Source organism: Mauremys mutica, chromosome 2 (genome assembly GCF_020497125.1).
Source record: "Mauremys mutica isolate MM-2020 ecotype Southern chromosome 2, ASM2049712v1, whole genome shotgun sequence".
Lineage (NCBI taxonomy): Eukaryota > Metazoa > Chordata > Testudines > Geoemydidae > Mauremys > Mauremys mutica.
The window spans coordinates 169,686,971-169,712,034 of record NC_059073.1 but is presented as its reverse complement, the minus strand read 5'-3'; the positions used below and the strand labels follow the sequence as shown (position 1 = coordinate 169,712,034).

The 25,064-nt window shown below is 43.7% G+C and overlaps 1 protein-coding gene across 1 annotated transcript in view; it reads left to right on the top strand.

Moving 5' to 3' along the window:
- SLC12A7 (solute carrier family 12 member 7) overlaps nt 1–25,064 on the top strand; it is a 324,493-nt gene that overhangs the window by 119,794 nt on the left and 179,635 nt on the right. The window contains exons 2-3 of the mRNA XM_045005934.1: nt 9,690–9,784; nt 22,328–22,450. Of these exons, the coding sequence (XP_044861869.1) occupies nt 9,690–9,784; nt 22,328–22,450 (218 nt within the window). The remainder of the gene's footprint in view (nt 1–9,689; nt 9,785–22,327; nt 22,451–25,064) is intronic.

The following is a 25,064-nucleotide window of genomic DNA, read 5'->3' as shown; positions in this document are numbered from 1 at the left end:
ATCCCTTGCTAGCAGCAACTCCAATTGTGCTTTGGCCTTCCTGATTACACCCCTGCATGCTCAAGCAATATTTTTATACTCCTCCCTAGTCATCTGTACAAGTTTCCACTTCTTTTAAGCTTATTTTTTGTGTTTAAGCTCACCAAAGATTTATCTGTTAAGCCAAGTAGGTCGCCTGCCATATTTGCTATTCTTTCTGCACATCGGGATGGTTTGTTCCTGCATCCTCAATGGCTTCTTTAAAATACAGCCAGCTCTCCTGCACTCCTTTCACTCTCACATTAGCCTTCCAGGGGATCCTGCCCATCAGTTCTCTGAGGGAGTCAAAGTCTGCTTTTCTGAAGTCCAGGGTCCGTATTCTGCTGCTCTCCTTTCTTCCTTGTGTCAGGATCCTGAACACGACCATCTCATTGTCACTGTTGTCCAGATTGCCACACACTTCTACTTCCCCTACCAATTCTTCCCTGTTTGCGAGCAGCAGGTCAAGAGGAGCACAGCCCCTAGTTGGTTCCTCCAGTACTTGCGCCAGGAACTTGTCCCCAGCACGCTCCAAAAACTTCTTGGATTGTCTGTGCACTGCTGTATTGCTCTCCCAGCAGATGTCAGGGTGATTGAAGTCCCCCCTGAGAACCAGGGCCTGTGATCTGGAAACTTCTGTTAGTTGTATGAAGGACACTCAGGCTTAATCTTAGGTTGAATCTTAGGCTCTCAAATAACACCCCTTTCCTCTAAGCCATCACATACATTTCATCTGGAAAATGTTTTTTTGGAAGGATCTGAAAGGTATGTCAAAATTGGATTTCTACCAGGAAATAAATTACAACTTTAAATTTGGAGCTGCTGCTGCAGTGTCATAACATGTGTCTATGCCTTCCTGTTTTAGATGGATCCATGCAAGTAAGTGCAAGGCCTAGCACAGTTTTGCAGTGAGGGCACAGTTTCTTACCAGTGTGGAAAATTACTTGAATAGAAGGATTATGAAAATTCTCCTCCACCCCCAACAGTTTGCTTTGCACTGCATATGTACTGAGGCATGGAAGATGTATGTTGGAGTTTACTGAGAAATGGTTTATTGAAATGACAAAGGATTGTGGATTTAACAAAATCTTGCCTATCAAACCAAATCTCTCTAATCTCTAGGAATTTTTTACAACCTTCTGAATAGCTGTAAATTTTATCTCCTTAATAAGAGAAGGAATGTACAGCAAATCAAACTAAATCAGACATTATAACTATATCTTAAAAATATTCGGTGTCTTTTAACATAATTTGAATTTTTATCTTATAACTTGAGCAATGTGCATTAAATTTGAACACAATGGTATCCATATTGATGGTGTGTGTGTTATTTTAATCTTCATTTCAAATGTTTTGCATGAAACATAAAATCAGTGTCCTGACTATTTCGAGTTCCTTCCTTTCTTTATGAGAAAGCACAATGTTAACCTGTACTACTTAGACAAATTTCAAATCTAGACACTGGGTTTAACATTCCTTTTATGTCAGAAAGCACCAAGGGATCAGTACCTTGATTTTGTTAATCTACGTGATTTAAAATAGAGATTAAAATAAAATACACATTGATATTTTTATCTTCTCATGTGTTCAAATACTGTGTTGGCCCAGACAAGTAGGTTTACTTAATGTAACCAACAGTTGAGCACAGGAAGAATTCTAAATGCTTGAGGGGGAAAAGGAATGTTTCTGAGAAGGGTCAATATTTCCTGGACATTAGGGTATTTTCCCTAGTACCAGCTAAAACATAGGGATAACAGCTGGATTTTAGGTGATCCAGAGACTTCAGAACTGGGGTCTACTCAGTTCTGTAAAAATATATTGGAAAGACAAGTTTCAATCTGAAGTTTGTCATTCAGTTCCTTACATTCTAGGGATTTCATAGCTAAGGCTGTGAGTTTGTCACACACGTCACAGAAGTCACGGTTTCCCCCCTAAGGGGGGATATGATAGAGATATATAAAATCATGAGTGGTGTGGAGAAAGTGAATAAGGAAAAGTTATTTACTTGTTCCCATAATATAAGAACTAGGGTCCACCGAATGAAATTAATGGGCAACAGGTTTAAAACAAATAAAAAGAAGTTATTCTTCACGCAGCGCACAGTCAACCTGTGGAACTCCTTGCCTGAGGAGGTTGTGAAGGCTAGGACTATAACAGGGTTTAAAAGCGAACTAGATAAATTCATGGAGGTTAAGTCCATTAATGGCTATTAGGCAGGATGGGTAAGGAATGGTGTCCCTAGCCTCTGTTTGTCAGAGGGTGGAGATGGATGGCAGGAGAGAGATCACTTGATCATTACCTGTTACGTTCACTCCCTCTGGGGCACCTGGTATTGGCCACTGTCGGTAGACAGGATACTGGGCTAAATGAACCTTTGGTCTGACCCAGTATGGCCATTCTTATGTTCTTATGACCTCTGTGACATCTGCAGCAGCTGGTGTCGCTAGCCTGGGGGCCACCTGAGGATCTCGGGCCACCTCCTGCCTTCCACCCACCTCCAGCAGCATCAGGAGTTTGGCTTGAGGCGCAGGAGTGAGTGAGGGCTCTGGGGGGTGCTTACCTTGGGAGGCTCCCTGGAAGTGGTGACATGTCTCTCCCTCAGCTCCTAGCTCTGCACACTGCCTCCGCTTGCAAGTACTGCCAGTGGGAGCTGCGGAGCCGGTGTTTGGGGCGGGAGCAGCGCATGGAACTGAGAGCTGAGGGAGGGACATATTGCCACTTCTTGGAGCCGTGAGGAGTCAGGTAGAGAGCCTCCCCCCCCAGCACCAGTCGGGGTTCCCCCCCAGCATTGGCGGGGTTCCTGAGTTGCCTCCCTGGAGCACCCGTGGTGCCCCCTGGGCCGCCCCTCAAGCACTTAATGGTGTCCCCCGTGCTCCTCCACAAGCACCTGTGACACCCTCCTCCCAAGATTTAGTCAGAGTATATAGTACAAGTCATGGGCAAGTTATGGGCCATGAATTTTTGTTTACTGCCTGTGCCCTGTTCATGACTTTTACTAAAAATACCCATGACTAAAACATAGCCTTATTCATAGCGCTTCAAAATGATAGTCAGCATAAACCCACACATTTCATAAGGCCATAGTTTTCCTATTACTATAATATGGCAGCATTTGCAGGGCACAGCTGTACATAATTCTTGTGTGACTGTTTAGAGTGTGTCCACTAAACAAGAGTTAAAATTTGCAAAAGCCCTTCAATCATTGAACCTACGTTTTTTGAGTGATGGTCCCTATTGCATCCACTGAGGGTTATGAACATGGACCAGGCACCTCGAACTGGAGCTTTTCAAAGTGTCCGTTGGTCCATGCATGTGCTCCCACATGGCCTCATGGTTTTGCCCAAGGTGATAAAGGACCAGGTGGACAGTTCCTTCTCACTGCTGCATGGTTGGCGTCGGAATTTCTGCTTTGTCTCTCTGACTGTACTGCACCTCCTCCAGAGGGATCTGAAGAGCATTAGCTATTCTCTTGAGCAGCTCCTGAAATTGATGGTAGTCATTTGGGGGAAAGGAGGATGTCGATGACATAGCCGCATCCGGGGACAACAAGGGGAACCTCTCTGGATCCATTGGTACTGTTGGAGCTGGGCTGACTGGCACAACATCCAGCCCTGGTTCCGAACATCTACTCAAAGAAGGATGGGGTGGTGAGAGAGAGGATTTCTCCCGGGTTGAGCGAGACGGTTCTGAAGGTGAATATTGGGGCCACAAGCTCCAATATGGCCACAAGCTGGTTGATCCTACTTTTGCTGCGGCAATGCTTATGGAGCTGGGTACCAGTGGCTGCTGAGCTGAGGCAAGGGAGCATACTGCCACAGTGCCATCGGACCCTCTGATCATCATTATGTTAGCAACAAGAAGAAAGTCAAGGAACTTGTGGGCCCCTTACTGAATAGTGGATAGGAAGCTGGCTAGATCGTCAGGCTCAACGGGTAGCAATCAATGGCTTCATGTCTAGTTGGCAGCCGGTTTCAAGCAGAGTGCCCCAAGGGTCGGTCCTGGGGCCAGTTTTGTTCAATATCTTCATTAATGATCTGGAGGATGGCGTGGACTGCACTCTCAGCAAGTTTGCAGATGACACTAAACTGGGAGGAGTGGTAGATACGCTGGAGGGTAGGGATAGGATACAGAGGGACCTAGATAAATTAGAGGATTGGGCCAAAAGAAACCTGATGAGGTTCAACAAGGACAAGTGCAGAGTCCTGCACTTAGGACGGAAGAATCCCATGCACCGCTACAGGCTGGGGACCAACTGGCTAAGCAGCAGTTCTGCAGAAAAGGACGTAGAGGTTACAGTGGACGAGAAGCTGGATATGAGTCAACAGTGTGCCCTTGTTGCCAAGAAGGCTAATGGCATTTTCGGCTGTATAAGTAGGGGCATTGCCTGCAGATCGAGGGAGGTGATCATTCCCCTCTATTTGACATTGGTGAGGCCTCATCTGGAGTACTGTGTCCAGTTTTGGGCCCCACACTACAAGGAGGATGTGGAAAAATTGGAAAGAGTCCAGCGGAGGGCAACAAAAATGATTAGGGGGCTGGAACACATGACTTATGAGGAGAGGCTGAGGGAACTGGGGTTATTTAGTCTGCAGAAGAGAAGACTGAGCGGGGATTTGATAGCTGCTTTCAACTACCTGACAGGGGGTTCCAAAGAGGATGGATCTAGACTGTTCTCAGTGGCACCTGATGACAGAACAAGGAGTAATGGTCTCAAGTTGCAGTGAGGGAGGTTTAGATTGAATATTAGGAAAAACTTTTTCACCAGGAGGGTGGTGAAGCAGTGCAATGGGTTACCTAGGGAGGTGGTGGAATCTCCTTCCTTAGAGGTTTTTAAGGTCAGGATTGACAAAGCCCTGGCTGGGATGATTTAATTAGGAATTGGTCCTGCTTTGAGCAGGGGGTTGGACTAGATGACCTCATGAGGTCCCTTCCAACCCTGATATTCTATGGTTCTATGATCATGCCTTTGGAATGGCAGCTGAGAATGGCAGACCATGCATAGTCTTCGAATTGTCAGACTCAGAGTTAGTAGATATACAGAGAGAATTACATGAGAATGGAATATGTTATACTTTGTGATAGTCATAAGTCTTGCTTCAGAATAGATCTACATTTTTACATACAGAAATAATTTACAGAACGTTCAAACATATTTATTGTGTCATGCCCCTACCTTGAGAATTATCATCAGGCAAGGGAGTTTGAAACAAACAAAACAGTTGATGTTTAAGAACTCTTTACTGCAGCTCCAATTGTCCCTAAGGCATATGCTTTCTCTTCTAATAGACACTGAAAAGCAATATGTAACTCAGCTTCATCCAACTCATATCTTATGAAAAACCTTAATGGTGACTTCAGCAATGTTAATGTAGAATAACTCTCAATCTCAATAGACAAGAGAGTAGGAAGTAGCGATAGGTTTTGCATAAAAGTACAAGTGAAGCCTTCTCTCTTTTCCCTCTTATTTCTATACTATTAAGGTTTCGTGGATAGGCTCAGTACCGATACAACCTTAACTGTCACTAATTAACCTTAAGTGTCACTGAACAGTGGGGTTTTTTTATGTGTTAATTTATATATTAACTAGGGATGTCAATTAATTGCAGTTAACTCACGCGATTAACTCAAAAAATTAATTGCGATTAAAAAAATTAATCGTGATTAATCACACTTATAGCAATAGAATACCAATTGAAATTTATTAAATAGATTTTTTTCTACTTTTTAAATATTGATTTCAATTGCAACACAGAATACAAAGTGCACAGTGCTCACTTTATATTATTATTTTTTATTACAAATATATGCACTGTAAAAATGATAAAAGAAATAGTATTTTTCAATTCACCTCATACAAGTACTGAAGGACAATCTCTTTATTGTGAAAGTATAACTTACAAATGCACATTTTTTGGGTTACATAACTGCACTCAAAAACAAAACAGTGTAAAACTTTAGAGAGTACAAGTCCACTCAGTCCTACTTCTTATTCTGCCAATTGCTAAGACAAACAAATTTGTTTACATTGACGGGAGATACTGCTGCCTTCTTCTTATTTACAATGTCACCTGACAGTGAGAAAGGCATTCATATAGCACTTTTGTAGCTGGCATTGCAAGATATTTACATGCCAGATATGCTAAATATTCCCCTTCATGCTACAGCCACCATTCCAGAGGACATGCTGATGATGCTCTTTAAAAAATTAATGTGTAAAATACCGGTAATGAGTGAATTAAATTAAAATCTCCTTTGGGGGAGAATTGTATGTCTCCTGCTCTGTTTTACCCTCATTCTGCATATAGTTCATGTTATAGCAGTCTCGGATGGTGACCCAGCACATGTTCGTTTTAAGAACACTTTCACAGCAGATCTGACAAAACGCAAAGAAGGTACAGATGTGAGATTTCTAAAAATAGCTCCAGCACACGACCCAAGGTTTAATACTCTGAAGTGCCTTTCAAAATCTGAGAGGGACGAGGTGTGGAACATGCTTTTAGAAGTCTTAAAAGAGCAACACACTGATGCGGAAACTACAGAGCCCAAACCACCAAAACAGAAAATGAACCTTCTGCTGGTGACATCTGACTCAGATGACAAAAATGAACGTGCGTCAGTCCACACTACTTTGGATCGTTATCAAGCAGAACCCATCATCAGCATGGAAGCATGTCCTGTGGAATGGTGGATGAAGCATGAAGGGACATATGAATCTTTAGTGCATCTGGCACCAGGGCCAGTGCAAGGATATTTTGCGCCCTACGCAAAACTTCCACCTCGCGCTTCCCCTCTCCCTCCCCTCCCCCAGAGCATCGCTTATTATAAACTTTCAGAAATGAATACTGCATAATGTGGCATTGTTCATTAGAATTAATACATGTTCGGCTGGAAAATTTATTAATTTCATTGTTTAATCTACATATTTAATGAAAATAAATGGCCTTGGGTCTCCTGCACGTGGATCTGGAAAGGGCAGTTTTGAGGATCAGAGCACAGAGCTGGGAGTCAGGATCTGGCTTCTATTCTCTACCCTGGCACCAACTCACTGGATGACTTCAGGCAAGTTACTTCTCCGTTCTGGGCTTCAGCTCCCCCCAGCGCTAAGGTGTGAAATGGTTCCTTGGTCCTGGGCTGGAAAGTGCAATGCAGGCGGGAGGGGGTGTCTGAAGGCCTGTCTTCCCCACAGGTGTGAGGTGAGGACAGAGTTCCAGCCTCCATCATGACCATCCTGGTTGTTTTACTCTGCCCCATGCCAATCGCTGCTGAAGCCCCTTACTCAGAGAGCTCCGGCCCAGGGCAGAGGCGTCAGTGTCATTCTGGGCCTGATTTTCAGAGATGCTGAGCACCTGTGGTTCCCCCGATGTCTGTGGGAACTCCAGGGTTCTCAGTACTTCTGAAACTGAGGGCAATTTATTTCAAATGCTGGGCCAGGACTGAGCCTGTAAAGTCAGGTGCATATACACCCCTCAATCCACAGCAGATCTTCCATCAATAACAATACAAGCAATCAGGAGAACGATGAGGGGCAGTTGGTCCAATGCTGGGAGTGGGGAGGATATGGCCCTAATGTGGTCACTAAACTTCTACCTAGTAAAGTTACTATGCATCTGCTGTCATTCAGTGGGAGAACAAAAATCTCTTGGGTGCTGCAGCCTGCCCAGGGTTCAGCTGCACTTAACCTGAGTTGCTCACACAGTGGTTGTGCACCATGCAATTGGTCACCCATGTTACATGAAAATCTGGCTCTGATGGTGTCGTAATTAGACTTAACAGTTACTGCCGCATTTCCTAGAGCTGTTGTCCCAGGCTGGCTGCAGACTCAGGCAGACAGAACTGTGTTGGCTAGACGCCCATCACCTTTGGAAGATTTTCCTTGTAGCCATAAGGGCTTGAGACAGCCGTATTTCTTCACTGAAAACTTGCGGTGTGCTGCCCCTGAATCCCAGATTAATACCTTATGTGGGCAGGTGCAGAGCTCAGGGCTTGAAGGCCTCTGGTCTAATGCTCTGAGCCAGTGCAGAACTAGGAGCCTCGATCTCCTGTGTTCAAAGCAGGACTCCAACAATGACTCCCTGGGTGACCTTTGGCAAGTCACGTCCCTGTTCTCTGCCTCAGTTTCCCCAAAATGGGGCTCTACAGGGCTGCAGGGATGGATGGGGATGAAGCCTTGGAAGGTGGCACATGCTGAGGAGGGTTACACTTTTGCAGCTCTTTAATCCTCTGGCAGGGCCGTGATCCACCCCCGCAGGTGTACCCGTGGCCACGGTCTCCTCTTCCTTTCCCCCACCCCCAGCTCCCCTCCCACCACTGCATTGCTGTCAATAGGGCCAGGGACGGCTCTAGGATTTTTTCTGCCCCAAGCACGGCAGGCAGGCTGCCTTCCGCGGCTTGCCTGCGGAGGGTCCGCTGGTCCCGCGTCTTCGGAGGACCTTCCGCAGGCGCCTGCTGGAGGTCCTCCGAATCCGTGGGACCAGCTGACCCTCCACAGGCACTCCTGCGGGAGGTCCGCCGAAGCCGCAGGACCAGCGGACCCTCCGCAGGCAAGCCGCCGAGGGCAGCCTGCCTGCTGAATAGGGCCAGCTGCTGGCAGGTTGATGATGTCACCCGCTCCAATCTGCAGCCGGCAGCCCTTGGGACTGCCAGAGCCAGAGGGAGCAGGCTAGGGAGTGATGCGGCAGCCCGGGGGCTCGGGGAGGAGGCGGCTCCAGGCTGGTGGAGGGGGGGATGCGGGTGGGCAATGATGTGGGGTGCAGCAGAGGGAGGTGGCGGGGCCCACGGTTGCAGAGGACGCCCGCAGAGGTAGGTGCTAACATGGCTGTGAGCAGCCTATCCCCCGGCCTGGAGCAATAGTGGAAAAAAATTTTTTGCGCACCACTTTTGACGCCCCCAAACTTTGGTGCCTTAGGCGACTGCCTAGTTCTCCTAGTGGTTACACCAGCCCTGTCTGGTAGGTAATTATTTTGCAATGCCAGCTCCAACAGTTCCATGCGAATGCCTGTTCTCACTTTCAGGTGACATTGTAAACAAGAAGCAGGCAGCATTATCTCCTGCAAATTGTAACCAACCTTGTTTGTCTGAGTGATTGGCTGACCAAGAAGTATGACTGAGAGGACTTGTGGGCTCTAAAGTTTTATATTGTTTTATTTTTGAATGCAGTTTTTTTTACATAATTCTACATTTGTAAGTTCAACTTTCATGATAAAGAGATTGCACTACAGTACTTTTATTAGGTGAATTGTAAAATACATTTTTTTGTTTTTTTTCAGGGCAAATATATGTAATAAAAATAAATATAAAGTGAGCACTGTACACTTTGTATTCTGTGTTGTAATTTTAATTAATATATTTGAAAATGTAGTAAACATCCAAAAATAGTTACATAAATGGTATTCTATTGTTGTTTAACAGCATGATTAATTGTGGTTAATTTTTTAAATTGCTTGACAACCCTAATATTAACAATTTTTTGGTCCACATTTCTTACCTGGCTTCAAAGGCTAGCTAAGTTAGTCAGTGAACTGGTCTGGCTATTTTTACTATGAGTTAGGCCAACACAGAGCCTTCATAAGGGGAAAAATTGGGCTAATGAGCCTGTATCTAGGTTTCAACAATTTTTCTGAGGTAGGCATTTCAGCTTCCTTTGTTTCTAACCATTTCTTATTTTCCACCAGGAGATGGGATTCCGAAGGAAAGTAGCCCATTTATTAACAGTGCCGAGATGGACAGAGGAAATATCTATGAAGGGAAAAATATGGCTCTCTTTGAGGTAACTTTCAGAATTTTTAAAATAACTTATTTTAATGATTAAATTACAGAGCAACTTCTGGTTATTTTTAGAGAGTGAGAAAAGTAAAAACAATTGCAGCTCTCTGTATACTAGAAATCTGTTGTACAAGATGTGTAAACATAATTGGTTTCTTTTAATTGTTTGGTTTCCATGAGATTGTGTTAATGTTTTTAAGTCTGATCAAAAAATCACTTTTTAAATTAATTTTGATTAGAAACTTTCTTAACTTGAGCACTTCATAATTTATTTGATAAGCAAATTAGTGTGACGTTCCCCTCTGGTGTTGTCTGGACTGGTGATCTGCTAGGCCACTCCAATTCTTGACTCTGGGAGCCAGCCTTACCCTGCTCTGCTGTGAGAATCCCCACTCCTGGGCTGTTCACGCACAGCCTCTGGCATGTAAGCTGCTCTTTGGATTGTGCAACCAAATGACACTAGCCAATACCTCCGGTCCCAGACACAACCCTAGGAACCTCCGTCTGTATCCAGTTATGCCCACTGGACGCTGCAAGCTTATATGAGTTTGTCAATTTAACAAAGAAATTGATATGTATCAGGCTTGTTATCCCAAAAGTAGTCTCTGTCACACTTCAAACCAAACACACTGCTTCAGGTAGAATAAACAAATAGATTTTAAGTCAAAACATAAGTCAGATTTGGTCAAATGAAATACAAGCAAAACACTTTCAGTGCCCTTACAAACTTAGATGCTTCTCACCATAGGCTGGCTGGTAGCTTTTCAGCCAGACTCTCCCCTTTGATCAGTGTTCAGTCGCTTGGTGTGGTGTCTGTAGATGTAGGGGGAAGACAGAGGAAGAGCATGGCAAACGTCTCTCCCTTTTATCATGTTCTTTCTTCCCTCTTGGCTTTGCCCCCACCCCCAGAGTCAGGTGAGCATTACCTCATCGCAGTTCCAAACTGACCAAAGGAAGGGGGGTGACTCACTCAGAGTCCAACCAATCCTTTTGTTGTTGCCTAGGCCAGCGTCCTTTGTTCCTGTGAGGCTGGGCTGGGTTTGCCCCATACATGCCCTGATGAGGTGTGAGCTACCTCTCTGTTCTTGGAGAGTTTTTGCCTGGGCTTGCTTTGAGCTATGAGGATACATTTTCAGCTGCATAACTATATACATGAAATTATAACCTATAATATTACTATAACATTACTGTAACAATTAGTATAACATCACTATAACAATCATGCTCAGTGCATCATGAGCCTTCCAAAGACACCCAACATGACAAACTTTACATTGGATACCACACAATCATTTTATAAAAATGAACATGGGGGTGTAAGGCGTTCCCTCTGAGGTACAGAGCATCACACCTCCCCTCTTAGTTTACTGTAAGAGGGTTAGTCACTGGCTAGCTCGAAGGCAGTTTGTGTTATAGTTCTCTTGGCATCCAGCCATAAAAGCCATGATGTATCATGTCTCAGTTTCCTCCTTCACATACAGTAAACCAGGTTTTTTATGGGTTCTCTGCTGTGATAAGCTCCCCGCCCCGCACTGCATCAGCTCACCTCCGCCTCTCCTGAGCGGGCTGCCGCGTCCTGCTACTCTCCCCTCCCTCCCAGCGCTTGTGCCGCCATACAGCTGATTCGTGCAAGCCTGGGAGGGTTGGGGGAGGAGGAGGAATGCGGCGTGCTTGGGGAAGAGGCGGGGCCAGGGCGAGGATTTGGGGAGGGATCCAATGGGGCAGGGAAGGCGAGGAGTCACGGTGGGGCCGGGGCTGGGACCGGGGCTGAGTTGGGGGGGTATGAGCCCCCTCCGCCTGTGCGCTGGAGTGCAAAATATCAGAACAATTCGCGTCCCGACCGATGTTCGGTCGGGACACGGGACAAACAAGTAAATATTGGGACTGTCCCAATAAAATTGAGATGTCTGGTCACCTATCCGTACCTACAAGCTCTGTTTTAGACTGTGTTCCTGTTGTCTAATAAACCTTCTGTTTTACTGGCTGGCTGAGAGTCTCAGTGATTTGCAGGAAGTGCGGGGTGCAGTGCCCTGACTCGCCCACACCCTGTGACAACTAGCATTTTCGTAAGGATTAACATCCGTGTCAAAATTCTTATCCCCAAAGCTTAACATTAATACTAAAAATTTTTATCACAGATGTGCATTTACAAGTATCTTTATGATACTACGCCCTCTGTTCAGATACTGTAGTTTGAGGTTAGTTGTTCATTACCCATGATGTCCTTTGACTCTCTCCCATGTAATCAGTCACTGGCTTTTCCTTCCCTCCATTGTTCCCCTCTGTGTGGGCTCTTGATTTAATCATGTTTCTGGAATTTTGGTGCCTCAGTGTCTGGCAAGAGAGGTTTTCAGGGGGATCCTGCACATTGGCTGGCCCTTTCGGGAGCAGTCTCTCAACCCTAGGACTGTACATATGCAGAAAATCTAGCTCCCTTTTTGGGGTTACCTGGTGTTTCCTCCTCCCAGCACTGAGTCCTTCCCTGCCCCCTAGAGGGCTGTGATCTGTGCTCTCTGGGCTAGGTGTGATTACCCTTCAATCAGATGCACCTTTTCCCAGCAGCTCTCGCATAATTGCTTTCTGTGTCTCACCAGTGTGGGGGGAGGCAGTTCGGCCATTTGTATTTTCACAAATACCTGGCAATTTCCTGGTTCCAACTCCTCTGTTATCACAGGCATTGGAGCTGCATCTTGATATAAAGAGACACAGTTACTTTTCAAAAACTTATCAGAAATAGCATCCTGAAAAATTGGGACCTGGATTGGGGTACTCTCTGCCACTCCTTTCTCTGTCCTTGAGAAGTCAGCTGTATGACTGCTCCCCTCCAGGAGGTCAGTCACATAGTTCCTTCTCAAAACCTGGGTCACAGGCTTAGTGCCTGGGTGGACAGATGCTGACCCATCCATCCTCCTAGTGTCCTGGGCATCCTGCCCCAAGTGACTAGTGAGGAGACGTTCCTGTACCCCCACTATTCCTTTCCCAATTTTCTCCTCTGGGCCCGCTCCTAAAACACATTTCTATGTGCTTCTTAGGAAGGGTTCTGTCTCTTGTTCAGCTGCAGGACTCTGCCAGCTAATAACTGGAACAGTTTCCTTAATCACTGACAACACCTCTCCTGCCCCTGCGCCTGAGGGCATGTTGCCTTCTACTGGAAAGAAGCTAGTCTCAGCTCTAGGGGCGGCTCTAGCTTTTTTGCCACCCCAAGCAAAGCAGTCAGGCTGCCTTAGGTGGCTTGCCTGTGGGAGGTCCCCGGTCCCGCAGCTTCGGTGTATCAGTCACCAAATTGCCGCCAAATCCGTGGGCTGGCAGACCTCCTGCAGGCAAGCTGCTGAAGGCTGCCTGACTGCCGCCCTCGCAGGGACCGGCAGGGCGCCCCGCACAGCTTGCCGCCCCAGGCATGCGCTTGGAGTGTTGGTGCCTGGAGCTGCTGCTGCTCAGCCCTTCCCATACTTGGAAGTACACTGCTTCTGTGTTACAGTGTCACAGGAATCCTCACCCACCTCAGTAGTTTCTGAGATTCCCTACCCCTTCTCTGGGCTCTCCTCTGGGATACGTTTCTCTTTGCTTATAGAACCGGTTTTGTCACTTGTTCAGCTGTGACCTGCTGGCAGCTAACAACCTAGACAATTCTCTCCCTGGCAGGCATTGGAGTGTAGGCATTCTCTCCATGACATACATGGGAGTCTTTTCCCGAGGTACAGAGCGTCACAATTATTTATTAAAACAAGTAGATGTAAAGATAGAAGTAAGCTTCAGTGATTTTTTTAAAGACCAGATTATGATATGTTGAGCACTCAGAACTGTAACTGAATTCAGTGAGAGCAGTGTTTGCTGAAAATTAGGCACTTGTATTGACTTCAGTGGAGCAGGATCAAGCCATTAATTAGTATCATGGTTAGCAATAATACTACCTCTATAAGACAGCAAAGCAAGCTAGACTTTTTCTAAGACAGGAAAATTATGAAACTGAAAGGTTATTGATAGGATGTGGCTCAGTTATAATAAGTTATATTGTATACTTATAATTTATTTCACATTGTAGCTGTTTCTGTTTCCTAATGTAAAACTGTATACTAAGAAGGCCATGCACTATTTAATAATAAGCACTTTAAATGAAATGAGAATAATTATTTGGATTCATGCAATATTAATTCAGATATATATTTACAACTAGGGTGGTCAAGCAATAAAAAAAATCATGATTAATCATGCGATTAATCACCCTGTTAATAGAATACCATTTATTTAAATATTTTTGGATGTTTTCTGCATTTTCAAATATATTGATTTCAGTTACAACACAGAATACAAAGTGTACAGTGCTCACTTTATATTTATTTTTTATTACAAATATTTGCACTGTAAAAAAACAAAAGAAATTGTATTTTTCAATTCACCTAATAAAGTACTGTAGTACAATCTCTTTATCATGAAAGATAAATTTTAGAGCCTGCAAGTCCACTCAGTCCTACTTCTTAGCCAGCCAATCGCTCAGATGAATACATTTGTTTACATTTGCAGGAGATAATGCTGCCTGCTTCTTATTTACAATGTCACCTGAAAGTGAGAACAGGCGTTCACATGGCACTGTTGTAGCCAGCATTGCAAGATATTTATGTGCTAGATGCACTAATGATTCATATGATTCATAACCACCAAAAAAGAAAATGTCACCATTCCAGGGGAAATGCATCCATGCTGCTGATGGGTCCTGCTCAATAATGATCCAAAGCTGTAAGGACTGACACATGTTCATTTTCATTATCTGAGTCAGATGCCACCAGCAGAAGGTTGATTTTCTTTTTCGGTGGTTCAGATTTTGTAGTTTCTACATTGGAGTGTTGCTCTTTTAAGACTTGTGAAAGCAGGCTCCACACCTCGTCCCTCACAGATTCTGGAAGGCACTTCAGATTCTTAAACCTTGGGTCAAGTGCTGGAGGTATCTTTAGAAATCTCACATTGATACTTTCTTTCCTTTTTGTCAAATCTGTAGTGAAGGTGTTCTTAAAATGAACAACATGTGCTGGGTCATCATCTGATGCTATAACATGAAATATTATGGCAGAATGCAGGAAAAACAAAGATGGGGACATACAACTCTCCCCCAAGGAATTCAGTCACAATTTAATTAGTGAATTATTTTTTTTAATGAGAATTAACAGCATGGAAGCATGTCTCAGAATCATAGAACATTGGGTTTGGAAAAGTGAGCACTGTGCACTTTGTATTCTGTGTTGCAATTGAAATCAATATTTAAAAAGTAGAAAAAACACCTAAAATATTTAATAAATTTCAATTGGTATTCTATTGCTATAAGTGCGATTAATCACAATTAATTTTTTTAATCACAATTAATTTTTTTGAGTTAATCGCGTGAGTTAACTGCAATTAATTGACATCCCTAGTTAATATATAAATTAACACACAAAAAAACCCCACTGTTCAGTGACACTTAAGGTCAATTAGTGACAGTTAAGGTTGTATCGGTACTGAGCCTATCCACGAAACCTTAATAGTATAGAAATAAGAGGGAAAAGAGAGAAGGCTTCACTTGCACTTTTATGCAAAACCTATTGCTACCTTCCTACTCTCTTGTCTATTGAGATTGAGAGTTATTCTACATTAACATTGCTGAAGTCACCATTAAGGTTTTTCATAAGATATGAGTTGGATGAAGCTGAGTTACATATTGCTTTTCAGTGTCTATTAGAAGAGAAAGCATATGCCTTAGGGACAATTGGAGCTGCAGTAAAGAGTTATTAAACATCAACTGTTTTGTTTGTTTCAAACTCCCTTGCCTGATGATAATTCTCAAGGTAGGGGCATGACACAATAAATATGTTTGAACGTTCTGTAAATTATTTCTGTATGTAAAAATGTAGATCTATTCTGAAGCAAGACTTATGACTATCACAAAGTATAACATATTCCATTCTCATGTAATTCTCTCTGTATATCTACTAACTCTGAGTCTGACAATTCGAAGACTATGCATGGTCTGCCATTCTCAGCTGCCATTCCAAAGGCATGATCATAGAACCATAGAATATCAGGGTTGGAAGGGATCTCATGAGGTCATCTAGTCCAATACCCTGCTCAAAGCAGGACCAACACCAATTAAATCATCCTACCCAGGGCTTAATCAAGCTGGGCCTTAAAAACCTCTAAGGATAGAGATTCCACCACCTCTCTAGGTAACCCATTCCAGTGCTTCACCACCCTCCTAGTGAAAGAGTTTTCCCTAATATCCAATCTAGACCCGCCCCCCCCACTGCAACTTGAGTCCATTGCTCTTGGTTCTGTCATCTGCCACCACTGAGAACACCCTAGCTCCATCCATTTTGGAACCCCCCTTCAGGTAGTGGAAGGCTGCTATCAAATCCCCCCTCCCCTACTCTTCTCTCCTGCAGACTAAATAACCCCAGTTCCCTCAGCATCTTCTCGTAAGTCATGTGCCCCAGCCCCCTGATAATTTGTATTGCCCTCCGCTGGACTCTCTCCAATTTGTTCACATCTTTTCTGTAGTGGGGGGCCCAAAACTGGATGTAATACTCCAGATGTGGCCTCACCATTGCCGAATAGAGAGGAATAATCACTTCCCTCAATCTGCTGGCAATGTGCCTACTAATGCAGCCCAATATGCTGTTAGCCTTCTTGGCAACATGGGTACACTGCTGACTTATATCCAGCTTCTCATTCACTGTACTCCCCAGTTCCTTTTCTGCAGAACTGCCACTTAGCCAATCGGTCCCCAGCCTGTAGTGGTGCATGGGATCCTTCCATCTTAAGTGCAGGACTCTGCCCTTGTCCTTGTTGATCCTCATCAGATTTTTTTTTGGCCCAATCCTCCAAATTGTCTAGGTCACTCTGGACTCTATCCCTACCCTCCAGCATATCTACCTCTTCCCCCCAGCTAGTGTCATCAGAGAAATTTCTAAGGGTGCAGTCCATTCCATCATCCAGATCATTAATAAAGATATTAAACAAAACCAGCCCCAGGACCAACCCCTAGGGCACTCCACTTGATACCAGCTGTCATCTAGACATTGAGCCGTTGATCACTACCCGTTGAGCCCGAAAATCTAGCCAGCTTTCTATCCACATTATAGTTCAAAGGTAGACCAAAGGAAGGACCAAAGGAAGGGCCACATCTTGCAAACACAAGTTCCCCACTATGAACTGCAAAGAGGAAATTATGTATTGAGACATTCAGATGTGCTTTTTGGAGATTTGTAGCTCTTGGAAATAGTCATTTCTAGATTTTCTTGATTGAGAGAGGTGCTCCACCCAGAATCTTACTGCTGATTACAAAGGAGATCAGTCTAGGTCTGGGAGTGTGTGCCCATCCTCTTTTGGGAATCCAAGGCTATGGTTTTCAAACATAGGATTCTAAAATTAGGCTTCTAAATCCATATGTAGACTTCCATTAACTTCAGTGGACGCTACTGAGTGCTTTGTATTTTTAAAAACCCGGTCACTTATTTATGGATTTAAATTCCTAATTTTAGGATCCTATGTTTGAATACCTTGGCCCAGTAAATCTGAAATAGGTACCCTCTCAAGGCGGGACAGGTGAAATTGCATGCAGTCAAGAAGATATTGAAGGAGTCCCAAAGAGATGTGTATTGGGAGAGAGCAAAGAAAATTAAGGAAGGAACATGAAATGTGAAAAGTAGACAAATTGTATTTTATATGATACAATGTAGCCTCAGTAGTTTTAGTCCACACTAAGTGTAGTCTTTCAAACCTGTTCCCAATAAGAGAGAAGATATAGACTGGCTAGCTTTTGTTTACTGGAGGAGGAGCTAGAGAAACTGCTTATGTTTGGAACCTCAGGAGGATGCTAAGAATTAACCCTTTGCCCTGTAGATGAAGGGAATGAGCAAAAGGGCTGCTTTTGATCCATACCATTGTCTTCATAGCTCTTGCCCCAAGGAAAGAGAGGGGGAAAAATGTTCATATAGGGAGTTTGATCTGGTTTGAAGCTTACCTTATTGCTGTGTCTAAGGCCTCACTAAACAGCTTTAATGCATCAAAGGGACATTGGATTACAGGGCTCTTAGAAATGACTTTTACTTCCCAGGATCACAGCCCAATCTGCTTCCTTACTATTTCATTTTCTGTATGCCCTCCATAAATCCAATTCATACTCTTACAAATCATCAATACTCTCAGTGTGGCCTGGATGGAAACATTGATATGGGATCCATTGTTTGACAGAGATTGCACTGAGCTCAATGAGCTACCTCTACTCTTTGTTTTCAGTTAAACATTGATAATTAAAGAGACTAGCATTTAGTAGAGTCATAGAATTTTAAGATTGTTAGGATCATCTATTCTAGTCTGACCTCCTACATATGTAGGCTATAGCATTTCACATAGTGATTCCTGTCTCAAGCTTATAACTTCAGTTTTGAGGTACAGAATCTCTTTTAGAAAGACATTCAATCTTGATTTAAAGACTTCAAGTAATGGGCAAGTGATGGTAAGTTGTTCCAATGGAGGAGAAGGTTAAAGGTCTAGAGACCCAAGTATCAACCCTACATTGCATCAGAAAAAATGAAGACTTTCTGGATTGAAGTCAGCATTTGGCACTGCAGGCACAGCATGCTGAAGAATCAGAGAGGGCAGTGCAGAACGGGGAAGAAAATTGGCAGCATGTAACCTCCAGAAGAAGAAAGAGGAGAATCCATGGACTCCCAATGCAGATAGAGCTAAGAAATTGTTTTCAGGCTCTCTGCACAGGTACTATGGAGGAGAATGGTTTGGAAGAGTCATCTGAGGGAAGGGATCAGAAGAAGACCCCATTGACCGGAAGGAATGGGATTAATTGTCCTAGGGATGGGGGTTCCCCGACCAGCACTCCTAAGAGGAGGAGACGGGTGGTGGTGGTCAGGGATGCCCTACTAAGGGGGATGGAGTTATCCATCTGTTGTACTGACCAGGAAACTCCAGAAGTGTGCTGCTTGCCTGGAGCTAGAATTCAGGATGTGTCTGCTGAGACTGATCAAGCCTTTGGGCTGCTACCCCTTCCTACTTCTCCATGTGGGCACCCATGATACTGCCAAGCATGACTTTTAGTGGGTCACTGCAACCTATGTGGCTCTGGGAAGAAGGATAAAGGAATTTGAGGTGCATGTTCTCATCCATCCTCCCTGTTGAAGGAAAAGGCCCAGGTAGGGACCATCAAATTGTGAAAGTAAATGTGTGGTTACACAGGTAGTGTCAGAGAGAGGGCTTTGGATTCTACAACCATGGGACATTGTTCCAGGAAGAAGAATTGCTAGGAAGAAATGGGATCCACCTAACAAAGAGAGGGAAGAGCATCTTCGCAGGCAGGCTTGCTCACCTAGTGAGGAGAGCTTTCACCGAGCAATGGACACCTAAGCCCTGAGGTGAGTGGGGAAGTGGGATACCAGTAAGAAAAACGAGGAGGATGCAGCTGGAGAAACCTCCTGATTCATACTGAGAAAGTAGGGGAATTGGCTCGTTATCTTAGGTGCCTGTACATGAATGCAAGAAACTTGGGAAACAAGTAGGAAGAATTGGAAGTCCTGGCACAGTCAAAGAACTGTGATGTGATTGGAATAACGGAGACTTGGTGGAGTAATTCACATGACTGGAGCACTGTCATGGATGGTATAAACTGTTCAGGAAGAACGGGTGGGGGAGAAAAGGTGGAGGATTTACACTGTATGTAAGAGAGCACTATGATCGCTCAGTGCTCCAGTATGAAACTGGAGAAAAGCCTCTTGAGAGTCTTTGGGTTATGTTTAGAGGTGAGAGCAACAGGGCTGATGTTGGGGTGGGCATCTTCAGTAGATCACCAGACCAGGAGAATGAGGAAGATGAGGCTTTCTTTGGACAACTAACAGAAGTTTCCAGATCCCACGCCCTGGTTCTCCTGCAGACTTCAATCCCCCTGACATTATACCTTGACTTTAGCAAAGCTTTTGATATGGTCTCCCACAGTATTCTTGCCAGCAAGTTAAAGAAGTATTGATTGGATGAATGGACTATAAGGTGGATAGAAAGCTGGCTGGATCATCGGGCTCAATGGGTAGCAATTTATGGCTTGATGTCTAGTTGGCAGCCAGTATCAAGTGGAGTGCCCCGGGGTCAGTCCTGGGGCCGGTTGCTTTCAACATCTTCATTAATTATCTGGATGATGGGATAGATTGCACCCTCGGCAAGTTTGCAGATGACACTAAGCTGGGGGGAAAAGTAGATACACTGGAAGGTAGGGATAGGGTCCAGAGTGACCTAGATAAATTGGAGGATTGGGCCAAAAGAAATCTGATGAGGTTCAACAAGAACAAGTGCAGAGTTCTGCACTTAGGATAGAAGAATATCATGCACTGCTACAGGCTCGGGACCGACTGTCTAAGCAGCAGTTCTGCAGTAAAGGACCTGGGGATTACAGTGGACAAGACTCTGGATATGAGTCAACAGTGTGGCCTTGTTGCCAAGAAGGCTAATGGCATATTGGTCTGCATTAGTAGGAGCATTGCCAGAAGATCAAGGGAAGTGATTATTCCCCTCTATTTGGCATTGATGAGGCCACATCTGAAGTATTGTGTCCAGTTTTGGTCCTCCCACTACAGAAAGGATGTGAACAAAGTCCAGCGGAGAGCAACAAAAATGATCAGGGAGCTGGGGCACATGATTTATGAGGAGAGGCTGAGGGAATTGGGCTTATTTAGTCTGCAGAGGAGAAGAGTGGGAGAGGAGGGATTTGATAGCAGCCTTCAACTACTTGAAGAGGGGTTCCAAAGAGGATAGAGCTAAATTGTTCTCAGTGACAGAACCAGGAGCAATGGTCTCAAATTGCAGTGGGGGAGGTCTAGGTTGTATATTAGGAAACACTGTTTCACCAGTAGCATGGTGAAGCACTGGAATGGGTTACCTAGGGAGGTGGTGAAATCTCTATCCTTAGAGGTTATTAAGACCCAGCTTAAAAAACCCTGGTTGGGATGATTTAGCTGGGGTTGGTCTTGCTTTGAGTAGGGGGTTGAACTAGATGACCTCATGAGGTCTCTTCCAACCCTACTCTTCTATGATTCTAAATTATCATCACTATATGTGTCTTATTTCTAGCCTGAATTAGTTTAGCTTCATCTTTTAATATTCAAACTTTTTGTGTCTGTGTTTGATAAATAGCCATCTTCTTTTAAAAATCTTTTCCCTGTATAGGTACTTCCAGTTTGAGATCAAATAACCCTTAAACTTTACTTAGTTAAGATGAATAGATTGAGCTTGTTTAATCTCTCCTTCTAAGGAATATTTTTCAAGCCTCAAATAATTATTGTAACTTTTTTGAACCCTTTTCAGTTTGTTGTTACCCTTTTTTAAAGGGTGGGCACCAGATCTGGACACATTATTCAAGTAGAATTCTCATTTATGCCATATACAGTGGTAACAACACCTCCCTACTTCTGAAACACTATAATCTCCTGATTATTCATTCAAGGAATTCATTTGCTTTTTTTAGCCCCCAGAGCATACTGCCAACCTGTGTTCAGTTGATTATCCAACATGACCCCCAAGTCCTTTTCAGAATCACTGCTTTTCAGAATACAGTCCCCCATCTAATAAGTGCGACCTATATTCTTCGTTCTTAGATGACTAACCTTGCATTTAGATGTATTAAAGCTCATTGAACCAGTTTACCATGCAATCTAGATCACTCTGTACAACTGATCTGTCCTTATTGTTATTTATGTCTTCACAAATTCAGTAGAGGATTTCCAACAATTATTTTCCTGAGTTTAGACAAATATTCCCCATTCCCAAAAGAAAAATAAAGTAAGATGCTGGCAAGCAAAAAGGCCAAATTTAGGTTGTGTGGCTGTGCTATGTATGAAGTAGCACCTTAAATTTGCATATTCTGGTTTTCATAAGTTTTTGTGATTTTTGTTTTTAATTCTAAGCGAATATTCTTTTGGGGGGGTTGTAGCAAGACCTTATCTGAAGATTACTGTGTTTTTAACGATTGAATATAGGGTTTTCCTTCTCCCAGAAGTGTACAGTGAGAGGAAAATTGTTATGTAAAAGAAAACTTCACTTACCCCGCCCCCCAAAAAAAATTGTTAAAGCAGAGTTATATATATTAAGGTGAGGCATTTGGGACCAAAACTTTTATTCAGTGAGCTGTCTCTTTGTGGGATGGTTACCTAATAGTTCATTGCAGACTGATGTAAGAAGATAAATTTCCAAATAGGAATTAAATTTTCTATTAATTGAACAAAATGTAATTGTACATTTTCCCCCTCCCCCATCACATAATATAAAATACTCTGAATTAGGTAACAAAGTGTCACAATTTTTAATATGTGGCATTGTACACACTGTACACCCAAAGAAGCTTCAGAAGTTTTGCTAGTAAATAATTGGCTAGATTTTGTGGCAGTAGGTACTGTATTACAATTAATCAGCATTTGGCATGTGAACATTTGAAAACCTGACATGAAATGGCTAATGTTTTAAAATGTGTTTTTATTTACTATTAAATATTGCTGGATATTAACATTTTTCAAAATCCCAACAGGAAGAAATGGATAGCAACCCCATGGTATCATCTCTTCTTAATAAGCTAGCAAATTATACCAATCTGACTCAGGGAGTGGTAGAACATGAAGCAGATGAAGACAGCAAACGAAAAGAAATCAAGGTATCTAAACTTTTGAAAATTATAATTATTGTTATTATGTAGTGTAGACGGGCAGGACTCACCCCCGCAGCGCCTCCTGCTGGTGACTCCGGAATTAGCTCTGTCCAGTGCTGGAGCGCCCTCTGCAGGCCGGTGATCCGCCTGTCTTCTGGCCCCCGTGTACCTCCCTGGACCCGGTGCCCTTTCACATGGGGTGCTGCCCCTGGCAGTAACCCCTTTCTCTCTGGGTCTCCCCTCCTCAGGGAACCCTCACCCTCTATCCCCACCTTGCCTCAGTATTGGCTACTGCCAGTCATTGTCTAGCCCCACACTCTGGGGCAGACTGCAGTATCAGCCTGCTCATCACAGGCAAAGGGGTTTGGACCTGCTGCCTTGGCCTACCCCTGGGCTGCCTCTGCAACCCCCAGTACCTGTTGGCCCTTCGCTAGGCCGCAGCCTGGGGCTTTCTAGGCTGGAGCTCCCCAGCTCCTCAGCCTTTCCCCAGCCCTGCTTCACCCTAGGTACCTTGCCTATAGCCCCTGCAGCCAGGCCCTTCTTCCTCTTCAGGCAGAGGAAGACTGTCTGGGCTTCTGGCCTCTTCTGCCTCTTATAGGGGCCAGCTGGGCCTGATTGGGGTGTGGCCCAGCTGCGGCTACTTCCTCCATCAGCCCAGCCTTGAGAGCAGCCGCTCTCAAGCCCTGCCAGGCCACTTTTAAACCCCTCACAGCAGGAGCAGGGTTTACCCTGCTATATGTAGTATTTTCATTATAATGCTAGTCATTGTGTAAACACCAGGGAGACATGGTTCCTGTCCTGAACAGTTAATCCTTTTTCGGCTGGTCTACACTACAAAGTTAGGTCAGCTTAACTACATCACTCAGGGCTGTGAAAAAATTTGCACCTGATGCAAGGTAGGAATTTACATTGGCATAGCTAAATCTCTCAGGGGTGTGAAAAATCCCGAGAGACATAGCTATACCGACCTAACCGCCATATAGAAAATGCTAGGTCGATGGAACAATTCTTCTGTCGATCTAGCTAGCGCTTCTTGGAGAGGTTGATTTACTACATTGATGAAGGATCCCCTTCCATTGCTGTAGTAAGTGTCTGCACTATAGTAGTGCAGCTGTAGCTGTGCTGCTTTAGCATTTGTAGTGTAGAAATACCCTAAGAGCTTGTCTAGATTGCAGCTGGGAGGGTGCTTCCTAGAATGGATAGATAGACATGCACTAGCTCTGCTTGAGCTAGCCTGCTAAAAATAGCATTATAGCCATGGCAGCCTTGGTTAGCCACCTGAGTATGTACCCAGGGGTCAGGCAGGTTTGTATTCAGGTGGCCAGACTGAGCTACCACCCATTCTGCCTCAGCCATGTTGCTATTTTTAGTATGCTAGCTTGATCAGAACTAGTGTGTGTCTGTTTACCTGTGCTGGGAAGCATCCTGCCAGCTGCTGTGTAGACGTAGCTTAAAAGACAAACTGACTAAAGGTAGGGGAAAGGGGCACAATGCACAAAGTGGTTAAGCTGGTGATAGAAAACATCTTAATAAATTATTAGGGCTGTCAATTAATTGCAGTTAACTCACACGATTAACTCAAAAAATTAATTGCGATTAAAAAAAATTAATTCTATTCTAAAACAATAGAATACCCAAGTGAAATTTATTAAATATTTTTGGATGTTTTTCTACATTTTCAATATTGATTTCAATTACAACACAGAATACAAAGTGCACAGTGCTCACTTTATATTATTATTTTTTATTACAAATATATGCACTGTAAGAACTGTACTGAAGAACAATCTCTTTATTCTGAAAGTGTAACTTACAAATGCACATTTTTGGGGTTAGATAACTGCACTCAAAACCAAAACAGTGTAAAACTTTAGAGAGTACAAGTCCACTCAGTCCTACTTCTTATTCTGCCAATTGCTAAAACAAACAAGTTTGTTTACATTGACGGGAGATACTGCTGCCTGCTTCTTATTTACAATGTCACCTGACAGTGAGAACAGACATTCGCATGGCACTTTTGTAGCTGGCATTGCAAGGTATTTACATGCCAGATATGCTAAACATTTGTATTCCCCTTCATGCTTTGGCCACCATTCCAGAGGACATGCTTCCATGCTGATGAACCTTGTTAAAAAAAAAAAAATTTGTGACTGTATTCCTTGGGGGAGAATTGTATGTCTCCTGCTCTGTTTTACCCGCATTCTGCATATATTTCATGTTATAGTAGTCCTTTGGAATGGTGGTTGAAGCATGAAGGGACATATGAATCTTTAGTGCATCTGGCACATTATCTTGCAACGCCAGCTACAACAGTGCCATGCGAACACTGTTCTCACTTTCAGGTGACATTGTAAACAAGAAGCAGGCAGCATTATTTCCTTCAAATTTTAACCAACCCTGTTTGTCTGCATGATTGGCTGCCCAAGGAGTAGGACTGAGTGGACTTTGTTTTATTTTTAATGCAGGGTTTTTTTTACATTTGTAAGTTTAACTTTCATGATAAAGAGATTGCACTACAGTACTTGTATAAGGTGAATTGAAAAATACAATATTTTTGTTTTTTTACAGTGCAAATATTTGTAATAAAAATTAAATATAAAATGAGCACTGTAGACTTTGT